At 38.7% G+C, this 11,528-nt stretch overlaps 1 protein-coding gene across 2 annotated transcripts; it reads right to left on the bottom strand.

The window, feature by feature from the left end:
* Nucleotides 1-1,915: 1,915 nt before the first annotated feature.
* LOC117503475 (adhesion G protein-coupled receptor F5) lies at nt 1,916-11,528 on the bottom strand. 2 transcript variants are annotated; one of them, XM_034162710.1, is made up of 13 exons: nt 11,229-11,528; nt 10,046-10,097; nt 9,817-9,951; nt 9,566-9,730; nt 7,598-7,689; nt 7,422-7,483; nt 5,116-5,237; nt 4,757-4,987; nt 3,867-4,100; nt 3,505-3,627; nt 3,241-3,421; nt 2,664-2,840; nt 1,916-2,562 (listed from the first exon to the last, which is right to left on the bottom strand). In XM_034162710.1, the coding sequence occupies exons 1-11, from the start codon at nt 11,313-11,315 to the stop codon at nt 3,330-3,332; spliced, it is 1,395 nt and encodes a 464-aa protein (XP_034018601.1). In that variant the 5' UTR covers nt 11,316-11,528; the 3' UTR covers nt 1,916-2,562; nt 2,664-2,840; nt 3,241-3,329. The 2 variants fall into 2 exon arrangements, with proteins under 2 accessions (XP_034018601.1, XP_034018602.1); XM_034162711.1 differs by lacking the exons at nt 1,916-2,562; nt 2,664-2,840 and having other exon boundaries at nt 3,348-3,421; nt 3,505-3,560.

Here is an 11,528-nt window from a genome sequence, read left to right on the forward strand (position 1 = left end):
TGAAGACTGCCCCTCCCTGAGCCTGGTTCTGCTGGATGTTTCTTCCTGTTAAAAGGGAGTTTTTCCTTCCCACTGTTGCCAAGTGCTTGCTCACAGGGGGTCGTTTTGACCGTTGGGGTTTTTCCGTAATTATTGTATGGCCTTGCCTTACAATATAAAGCGCCTTGGGGGAGCTGTTTGTTGTGATTTGGTGCTATATAAATGAAATTTATTTGATTTGATTTGATTTAGCTGGGAGGGAGAGCAACAGTGAGCTTAAGAGGTTCAAAGAGAAAGAACAAAAGGGTTTCCACCTTAACAAACAAAATTTATAAAAACAAACTACCACAAACTGTAGTTCCCATCTGTCTTTGGCCATTTGGCAGAAAATTGACCCCCAACCATGGAGTCACAACACCTACTGCAACACCAATACTACAGTACAGCAGTGGCACAAGGTACCACTACAACCTCAGACCTGACAAAGTATCGACCACGAAATATCACAACGCCAATACAAAAGACCACAATAACCTATGATGCCAGTACAATACACTGCAATGTGAATAGACAACAGCAAGGCATTGCATTAACACAGCCACAGACTGCGAGTTGTGGAGGAAAACCATCATAAAATATACAGTATATTTCTCTATGTATTTTCATCATTACAAAATACAGATAATGACTATGAATGATTAACATGAACATGATGAACATGACATAGCAGCATCTTGGTTGGTGGGTTTTTGTGTTTGAGTATTTTGCTCCCATATCACCAAGAACACACACATCATGGTGTGACACGTCAAGATAGCAGATCATTTTTGAACATGTCAAAAAATAACAGGGCATGTCATGACCAGACCGTGATGATGCATGGCAGCATATGACAACGTTGTGTCCGAAGTCAGCAAAAGATGAACAGGATGCATTGTGTCCGACAGTGTGACAAGCATCATGCTAAATATAGTCAAGGTAGAAACACCTTTAAGACCCACTTCATGCTAGTAGTAGACATAGTACTGCCAGGAGAATAAATAAATAAAGCTAAATCACAAAACATGAAATCTGGATTCCGTTGCACCCCTTATGACTCATTAGTTGAGCCTCAGGAGCTACGCAATGGACCTTTAATATGACAGATGTGCAGCCACGATACTTTCCACCTACTACAAATATAGAGTAGACCAGCAATAGCAAGTGTTTCTATTTGTACCTGCAGTGAGCTGAAGACTGTGAATGAGACATGGATTCCCATATGTTTGGATCGACCATCGTTCCAACTCCAAGACTCCAGGTTAGTCCAAAAAAGGTGTGAGAACAGCCAAAGTACGAATCGTAAGAAAAACACAGTCCTATCTCCTTCTTGCGCAGAGTCTCCCATTCCTCTACGCTTCAACATTTTGTACAGCAGCACAAGTAAGATGAAGAGGTTTATCACCACAATCGTCAGCGCAGGGACCACAATGCCAGGAGAGCTTGGGATTCATTCCAGTTGAGCCAGCAGGTCCCACTTTGTGTGTGTACTTTTTACTAGGTGCAGTTACTGCAATAGTTATGACAGTGATGATGATTGGTGCTCCATAGCCGAGTGAGAACCCAATGGCTAACATGACGCTGTCAGACATGTCACCAAAGGGAAGCGTTAGGCGATACAGCAGCAGCAGGGCTGAGGAGAACATCCAGAAAAACAGAGCCAGATAGAAAAGATGGATAAAAAAGTTTGCAGTATGGCAAGCTGGGTATGTTGCCAGTTTCCGATATTGCTTGCCCCAACAATAAACCATATGTTTGCAATCAGAGCGAGACTGCAATATTGATGATGGTAATGTGACGTAGGTAGGATGTGCTGTTCCTTCTATCTTCTCCACGTGACAGCTTCAATGATGATGCATATGACAAGGCAGCGATGGATATGCTCACTCCCATATATGTAATATAAGACAAGGCTTCTGCAACCTCTTCTGGTATGAAGGGTGACATCAGAATGGAGAAGGAGGTCAGGTGGCTGCAGTTGCAGGTCACCGTTTCTTTATCGCTGAACACCAACTCGCACCCCTGACCATCCCAGCCGCCGAGACCATTAAAGAGGCTGAAGTTCCAGAAGACACACTCAGGGCTCGACAGGGTGCTGTTTAGTGTATCAAATGTGAAGGAAACACTCCTGATGGTGCCACTGGTCTTTACGAGTACCACTCTCCCATTGATGACATTATCTGTTGCGTTGTTTTCATTTCTTGCAGGGAGGACGTTATCCATTGAATCAAATGTTATCAAGGTGATTGTGTTGTTTCTTTTTGACTGTGGTATATTTATCTCCACTGAAAAATTGAGATCAGCAGTGAAAGAGTCTGTAAATGTAGTTCTGTTTAAGATGATCGAGTCTGTGGAGATGTCAAAAGTCTCATTGGTCAGGGACTCTGTCAGGGTCTCAAGAGAAAACAATAATAATGAGCTGCTGCTTTCATTTCTGGGGATTTCAAATATGAATGAGCTGTTTGTGGTAAAATTGGCATTGAGAATGTCCCAGCTTGACTTTGCAGCATCAACTGTTAAGATTCCAGCAGTTACCAGGAAGTGCTGAAATAAAAGAAGAAATAATAATAAGCAGAATGAGCAAGGAGACATTTTTAAGGAAGATGGTCCATTTAAGATGCAGGCAAAGTGCTTCTACCACCTACCTCACTTAAGGTTCAATTTAATGCGATTGAAAATGCCACTGATGCATTCGATACCCTATTCAGTATTAAAACAATGGCCCTAATGTTGGCAGTAGAGTTAACCACTTGCGCAGAGACTCTGACCGTTACATTTCTCAGGTGTTCCAAGAATTCTGGCAGTGTTTGTTCATCCAAGAACTACAAGTTTTACAGGAAAAACACAAAACAGTAATTACACACAGTACTGACATTACACTGGTACGTAACTCGAGCTGGATTATTTTATATGTAATGGTTGCCAGTATCACAATACTTTCCTTGAACAATATGTCTGTTTTTTTGTGTGAAGAATTTGTGCTCATTTCAAAGGTACTCAGCAAAATGCCAACACAGAGAATGCTGCTTCTGAACACACTGTAAGATTACTAAGAAAAAAAAATCTAATTATACTGTAGACAAAGTAAAAATAAATCTATTAATAGATTTAAAAAGTCAATTCCACCCACTGGATTCACCGATTCACAAATATCACTAGAGTCATTAGAAGTGAAAAAACTATCCAAGTCAATGTGCCATCAAACAAACCTTCAGCAGTTACCTGTGACAGAAAGAGAAGGTCCTGAATCTCCCGCAGAATACAGCCATTTTGTATAACTTCCCATTCACTTTCTCGAGAACATTCTGCTATTAGATTTCAACCTCATTACGGTCACATTGTCCCACGCCCTCATCACCGATAAATCCGTTATCAAATTTTGAATCATTGACACAGTCAAAAGCTGCGAATAAAGAAGATTTTCAGGCCACCAACAAGTAAAAGAATTTGCATTAAATCTTCAGGAATGAGTAGTTCTGTACTTACCAACTGTGGATAAGATGATCTTTATATCTATCTTAAATTCTGGATTGTTTAACACCCTACAAGTAAATATTGCCGTCAGGTTTTTACACCCATTTTTAAAATCATACTTAATTTCACTGCCGCCTAAGCACAGAAAAGAACAAACAGTCAAATAAGCAGAGAAAAGTAACATAGAGACAAGTGACAAATTAAAGTTTTTAGCAAGGTGTTGGGCCGCCATGTACCATGAGAATAGGTTGGTATTGATTCTACAAGTCACTGGAACTCTACCGGCTGGATGGAATTATGTTCTTCCAAAAGCTATAGCCTCATTTGCTGTTCTGATGAAATATTATTTTGGTGCGTGTTTGTTTCAAGTTTACCTGTTTCCACAGGATTGCTTGGATCTGCTACGGAGTCATCAGTCCGCACCAACTCGATGTTGTATATGCTTTGAACAGAGCATTCCAGTGGTACAACGATATCATGTCCAACCTCACAATGGACAGCTTTCCTGATTGTATTTACTTCGATCACTGGTTTTTCTTCAACAATGAGTGCTTTTGAAGAAACTTGAAGGAAAACAATCTCATCTTTCAACAAGCACTCATACAGTCCTAAAAGCAAAGGATTATTATTAGTACAGAGGTTCAAACAATGTAAAGTCAGCATCTGCAAACAAATATGAACAGAGTGCAACATTTGTCGGGTGTGTGGCCATTTGAACCAAACAGCAAAGTGATTTAGCTTTAGCGAACTATGAATTTGGCTTCTATGATGGATGTCGAAAAGAATCCAACCAACAGAAAACTCCAGTCAGAGAACTAATCAGTGAAAAACAAGACCATATCTAAAACAACAATCCAAAGAATTTGTGACTTATATCAGGGGATGTCTGTGTGGGTGGATGGTCCAGTAAGCAGTACAACTGGATGACTGATGTTTTCAGTCAGCTGATGCTGTCATCCAAAACAATGTACCAATGAATTAGTAGCATAAACAAATGTATATGATGTAAACAAGCAGCAATTTCAGCACTTTTGAATGAACTAACTCAAACAATGTGACATTGATATAAAACACATTTGCTATGGCTACATCTCTTGTGATTTGTCTTTCTAGTAAATCAGAGCTAATAGAAACAGGAAATCCTTTCTGTTCCAGTGAATACACTTTCTGCAGCAATAACATTATTAAACAAAAATAACACAGCTTAAAATGGTGGTCTAGGCTGTTTTGGTATTGTACATACAAGGAAACATTTGTTTCTTACCACTGTCACTTGATACAAGTCCAAGCACAGTTAGTACTGACTGTACAAGTGAGTTTCCATCTCCATCTGAAATGATTATTCTTCTTGAAGGGATTATTATCTCTCCATCATGTCTCCACTCTGAAGTCCAGTTTGACATAAATTTTAGGTCTTCTGGGGGAGGGCCACATATCACATTCAATTTTTCTTCAGCAATTGTCACATTAGAAGAAAACTGTAGAGGTACGCTACCTGAAAAAGGAATGTGACATTAGGATCAGAAAACCTTTCGTACTCATAATTCCTGATTTTCCCAACAGGGCAACTATAGTTAAAACTTCAAATTGTCTTTATATCAATTCAAATATTTGTTCTCTTACTGTCTACTATCATGTTGAATTTTCTTCCCAAATCTGTTATAATCCCTCTTCTGAAATTTTCAAAGTCTGCTGCTAAAAAAGAAGTTGCATTGATTGAATACTGAGCAATGGTGCTCCCAGAACTGCAAGGAAAAAAGAAGAAGAATTTAATATCAGTGCATTTCATCACAATGAGATATACACACACACTCACATCGCACTCTCTCAGTGGCCCAGGATTACAGCTGTATTCCCCCATATGCAAAGTGAAAATTGCTACATCACACAACACTACCAAATTAACTAAACTGCTTAAAGTTTTTCTAAATACTTTTTTGTGTTTCTGAGAGCCTGTGTATGTGTTTTTGTCATCTGAGGGTGATATTTCAAAAAAAAAAAAAGATACGTGATTAAATGCAATTCATTTAGATTAATCGCAAACCTTGCAATTAATTAGATAATATTTGTAAGCACCTGACAGCACTAACATACATACATAAATAAACAGTGTATCAGGTTTGCCGTTGCTAATTTGCAGTACAGATGAAAGATTCTGACTTTTTCCCCAGCCACAAGTATTATACATTCTTTTATTTCTGATTTTACTTTCCCATTGCGTTGTATATTTCATCCTCTATTACGCCATGTAATTGATATGTTTCTCCTCATGAAATGCAAGTTCAACCACAGCTGTTTGTAGTTGTGAATCCATTCTCCACAAACAATCCAGCATCTGGCAGAGATGTGGAGATTACATAGCAAAAACAAAGTCCCATGTTGGATTGATCTGGTGCATCAAAGTTAACCACTGTCTTATCACTTCATCCTCATTATGTGATGTTTTTTGCGACATGATGGTAGCATTTATTGGTTGTGAATTATGGTTGAGACAATGCCAGCTGGGATGGTCAAACCACTTACGAGTTCCCACCCACATTTTTGCTGTACGAACTCTACACTGTAGCACAGGGGGAAAATTGGTGTGTGATTTTCATGCATGCATCTTTAACTTGATTAACAATTCCAAGCTTCTGCAAACTTCACTCATTTGGAATGCAAGTAATCAAACAACAAGTCAAAATCAGTATGCGCAAACTGGTACGATAGTGGATGTGGCAGGTGTTGGAATATGAAAAAAAACTATATATATATATATATATATATATATATATATATATATGAAAATCATGCATATCCAGCAAAAATATTTTAGCATTTTCATGAGGTATTCACACTGAAAGGCCAAAACCACAGATTAGCCTCATTTTTATCTGCTGGAGCAGCCTTTTTGTTTTCATTTTTGTTGTTGTTGTTGTTGTTGTTTTTAATTTATCTAAGTATTCATTTTGTACACAGAAACGTTTTTGGTACTATTTATGCCGTGCATATAAATTAAAATTACAGCAAATTAATCATTTACCCAGCAATGGCTGAAACCACAATGGAAATAAGTGTTTTCACTTTATTGTGTTATCCATGAATTTTTTTTTTAATGTACATACTTTGGTATGTGTTGTGTTGAATTCAAATAAATTCACTATTCAATTCAGGTTGAACATATTCATATGTTTTTACTGGTATTATCTCAACAACCCTGAAGAATTAAAGGCTTTTTTACTTTAAAATCTCTTGCGTGCCTCACAGTTTTTTCAGCCGTGTAAGCTTTCTCAATCCTCAAAGTGAGGAGCACCAGAGGGACACAACTCACCGCACCCAGGTCACATTGTTAATTTTTTGTTGTTGTTTTTTGCTTCTTTGAGTATTTAAATAAATTTTACCCAGTGAACCATAAAACATTGTTACAACTCCACATGCAAATAAGATGACATGGCACTGTGTCAATAAAACATGTGATGACCATGAACCAGTGACTAGCAAATACTGTAATACTTTAACACAAATCTCAGTGAACCCCATCAGTCATCCTTTGTGGCAATCTTGAGCTATTTTCATCCTCACTCTGGGCCTCAAGAATCAGTCTCAGTGCTTGTGCAGCTGTAAATCTTGTGTTCTAGGTCTGTTGGCTTCCCAGTAAAACAGAAAAATATGATTAGAGATGGCAAATTACAATACCATCTGATGCTATAATGTCAAAAATCTCATAGATCTTCCCATAAATTACCCCCCCCCCACCACCACCACCACCACCACCAAGCCTAGATCATACTTGCCACACAGATCGACCAATAATTGCTAAATTCTATGAACAAATGTAAAAAATGGAAAACTTGTTAGAAAAATGGTGCACAAAAATATATGCCCAGGGTCATAAATGACCCCACTTGGTTGCTTGAGGTTTAAAATCAAATGGATGAAACTTGACTCACCGGAAGCCAGTTAACCCTGCTGCGACTAGAGTTGGGAAGTACCGCTCAGCATTATTTTTTATCTGTTAGACACAATGACATAATTTGTTTGTTATCTAATTTCACAGCAATCTCAATTATCACATCAACATTGTAACAAAAACCCAACGACAGACAGGATGAACATCAAGACTCACAGAGGTGGAAATTTCTTTGAACATTGTATGATCTGGGTTATTGAAAGATGTATCAAAAGTAATGTCCATGGTAAACTCTTCTTTCCTTTCAACTGCAAAAAATCAAAAATAAACGTTAGCACAAAAACATTACATGAGATACTAACAGTCAGCATCGTTATTGTTGATGGTCTTATTATTACACATGATGTTGTCAATGAGACTATAGGTAATCCCATTCCAGAATCAAATTAAAAAATACAATTCTAACAATGACAAACCAGGTAAACTTCAAAGCCAGAGTCAAACATAACAGCACAGACATTGAATCAAACCACATAAATAGTAAATGCTGAAGGCTTATTTGATCTGATGTATCCATGATATAAGGCCTTGAGACCCCTTGGTGCCAGTACTTATCCACAAATTCAAGAAAGTGAAGCTGATGAGTGTCACAGATTACACTTTTGGTGTTTTGGTTTGATTTCTGTGTAGTTCTGTTTTCTGTGTTATTCTATCAATGGGTCAATCATATTCTCTGTGTCATCTGTCAAATTCTCCCCTGTTGCAAATATTATCTAGCACTTTACTTTGATGTTTCTTCTGTGTTTGTTTTGTGTAACTTCCTGTTTCTTCCCTGTTTCCACACTTCTATGTTTGACTATTTACTTGCCTATTTCACCATGTTCCCTCCTTGCCAGATTGTAAAAGTTCATCCTGCTCTCTCGCGTTATATGTCCAGTGTCTTTTTCCTCAGTGTTTTAGTCCTTCAGATACAGACCTTTGCTGCCATCCTGTCTTCCTGATTCTTGCCTGCAACTGCGGATTGATTGCTTGATTTGAGAACTCTGTTCCTTATCGTTTGGATCTTTTGTCTGCTTCTCTTGGAAATACTGTTTCTCATTGGACTGATCATCTGTGGGACTTGACCTACAGCCTGTTGTGTTCTATTTTTGATCTGACCTCTGCAGACAAGAAACCCTGTTTTTAACCGCCTTACCCATTATGGTTCTCTGCACTGTGATTGCTTAACCATTACAATGACAGTCTACAGTGTCCCCAAGATAGAACAGCTTACTCCCCCAGGCGAGGCTGGCACCCATTTACAGCTGGGTGGGCTGGAGACAGATTAAGAGCTTGATTTATTAAAGAGTTGTGTGTATCTCAAAACATGTGCAAAGTCCATACTACCCACAAACAAATGTGTAACCTGATGTACCAATGGTGCGCACTGCGCAGTGAGGACTGTGTATTTGAAATGTGCAAAATCTATATATTAAAAAACAAGTGGCCTCTGTATGTATTTATGCATGCATGCGGGCATGCGTATATATGGCTTCGATCACAGAGAAACTGGGGAGAGCTGACATTTTCCGTTTGGTATGCTTATGTATTTAAGGTGAACGATGAACACTGCAAAAATGGAAATTAGATATTAGGTAACCATAGCAAACAATGGAGATTGATAATTAAATTCCAGACTCACACACCAATCCAGCAGGAGGCGGTAAATCATCTATATATTAAAAGCTAAGTGGCCTCTGTGTACATCTGTGTGTAACTTCGATCACAACTGGGGAGAGGTGACATTTTCCGTTTGGTATGCAAACGGGCAAATACGGGCACTGCACTAGTAACATGTATTGACCATTTAATGAGTTTGCCCTAAACACAGAGTGAATTTCGTTTTGTGCTGATGGTCATTAATACTGTCTGCTGTCTGCATCATGTTACCACCCACAGTCATTTGTGCTTTTATTTTTAGTAAATCACCCGCAAATCATTCATCAACCCAACTTGTAAAATTATAGAATGCCCACACAATTTAGCTTCATTCTCATCAGATTTACCAAAATGTGCACAAAAATTTCTACATGAGCATTTAAGTCCTTCCAGAAATCAACAAAGAATTTTCCAGACAGACTCGAACGTGATTAAAATCAGATGAATCCGATCATGAGGGAGAGTCTTTTTTTTTTTTTTGCATACTTGGTGGCTGGCAGAACTGGTTATCTAATGGGTCAGTCTTGACGATGCATCTACACAGGTCCTTAGTGCTGTCATCACACCTTGTAGAGCTGCTGCACTGTCTTTGTGACCAAGTAAACTGCGCCTCACAAAAGCAAAGGAATTCATTCCCAATTCGAGGACACACTATGAAACAAAGAAACAGAAGTATTTAAACAAAACTGCTGCCATTAAATCCTAAACCTAAGCAGTAAACAAGGAATAAACCATACCTGTGGTGTGGTCAATGTTGGTAAGAGTGGCAGACTCATTGAGTGACAAAGGGGGACCGAGAGTTTTCAGCCAAGCAAGGAATTGTCCCACATCAGTGACACGCACCACAGCTTCAAGTGTATAAAGAAAATCAGCTGTGAAAACATGAAGCAGACACGTTAACACACTGAGGGCACACCGGGCACACAGCAGCCTGCAGGTGATTCCAGGAAACACAATGTGACTCACTCTCTCTCTTTGCTCTTGCATGAATGGGTGACACCCGTGTGACAGCCAGTTCCTGGGGAAAAAAGTTGTTTCAGCTTTTCAATTTTGCACGATCCACAAAAACAAATTTCATTTATTACTGGTTTAACTGTCTCATTAAAAGCCACTTGCACCACAACACTTTGGACATTTTTATCCAAAGGCACCCTTCAGAGTTCATGGTGTCTCAGATGAAGGCTGCAGCAGGTCCTCAGACCCTGATCATCTGGGATTTCCTATCCATCGAACCAGGCTAAAGATCTGTCAAGGGCCATGTGTTTATTGGCATGCAATGCATTCTTATGTTAAACAAACCCACACACAGGGATCTCTGGGTCAACCCTGGGTATCGATATCCCGTCCAGGAATTGATCAAGAGACAATGTTCCTCACCACTGAGGGATTGCTACAATACCCCCTCTGGGGTTAAATGATACCAATTTTGTCTGCTTCCTCACAATGGGATCACAAGGTCATGTGCCAAGTTTGGTTCCGATACATCAAAGCATTACGGAGATATGACCGCACCGTCCTATTTGGTGTTGTCGCAACCAAAGTCTGACAGATTAACTTTTTGAAAAAATCAAACAGCTACGAGTATATAGATAGCATTACAGGGCCTTGCCTGAATATCAACTGCATCAATCTTTGGTAATATTGGACAAAATGTATGGCCTCTAAAATTTGAATTTTTTTTTAAGACTTGTCCATAAAATCCAACATGATTAAAAAAAATCTGGTGTGGTGGCAATTGATGTCATAGGGTGCACTCAAATTTGATTCAAGGAATTCAGCGGGAGCTGAATTTATTAAAATTTGGGCATAAAGTTGCCTACATAAATATACCTCCATATTTGCCCCATTAATGGCGTGAGAGATGTAGACATGAAGCTTGGTGAAATAAATGACAAATGTGTCTCCAGCACCAAATTTTACAAATATTTTTCAATACGGTTATAGTGTTGAAATGAAACGAGATGGAGAGGCGGGACATAAAATATCAATGTTTGGATACTCCTGGACAAGAACACAAATTTCTAAGCCACAAATTATGCTACAATATGTGTAAAGTATTAAATGGTTTTGAACAGCAACTCCAGAATGGCAACAACTTCCTCTATTTTACTAACTACACATCATGATAAAAATATCTATATTCTCTTACCTTGACCATATTTAGACAAAGACCATGTTCCACTGTGTCCATAATGTAGCATAAAGTCAGAAGAACTGTTACACATCTTGCCATCATGCCATCAAAACTGGAGAAAAATACAAAAAATACAACACACACAAAGCAGCTCCTGCTTATTAAAATCAATCAGTGGAAAACTTACATTCTCAAATGTACATTATAGAGTTCATTTAAGATTTAAAGTCCTTTTTAAAGTCATAGATAACTGCACATCATTTCTCTGTAGTTCAAGACTTCCTTGCCAGACAACAAAGAACAAAACCAGGCCAG

Source organism: Thalassophryne amazonica, chromosome 21, assembly GCF_902500255.1.
Source record: "Thalassophryne amazonica chromosome 21, fThaAma1.1, whole genome shotgun sequence".
Lineage (NCBI taxonomy): Eukaryota > Metazoa > Chordata > Actinopteri > Batrachoidiformes > Batrachoididae > Thalassophryne > Thalassophryne amazonica.

What these genes read in the sequence shown, in the direction of transcription:
- LOC117503475 (XM_034162710.1), bottom strand. Translation starts at nt 11,315, where the DNA reads ATGATGGCAAGATGTGTAACAGTTCTTCTGACTTTATGCTACATTATG. An exon ending in CAACATTGACCACACCACAG is followed by an intron (nt 9,731 to 9,816) that starts GTATGGTTTATT and finishes TTTGTTTCATAG; the next exon opens with TGTGTCCTCGAATTGGGAAT. An exon ending in AAGCAATCCTGTGGAAACAG is followed by an intron (nt 3,628 to 3,866) that starts GTAAACTTGAAA and finishes TTCTGTGCTTAG; the next exon opens with GCGGCAGTGAAATTAAGTAT.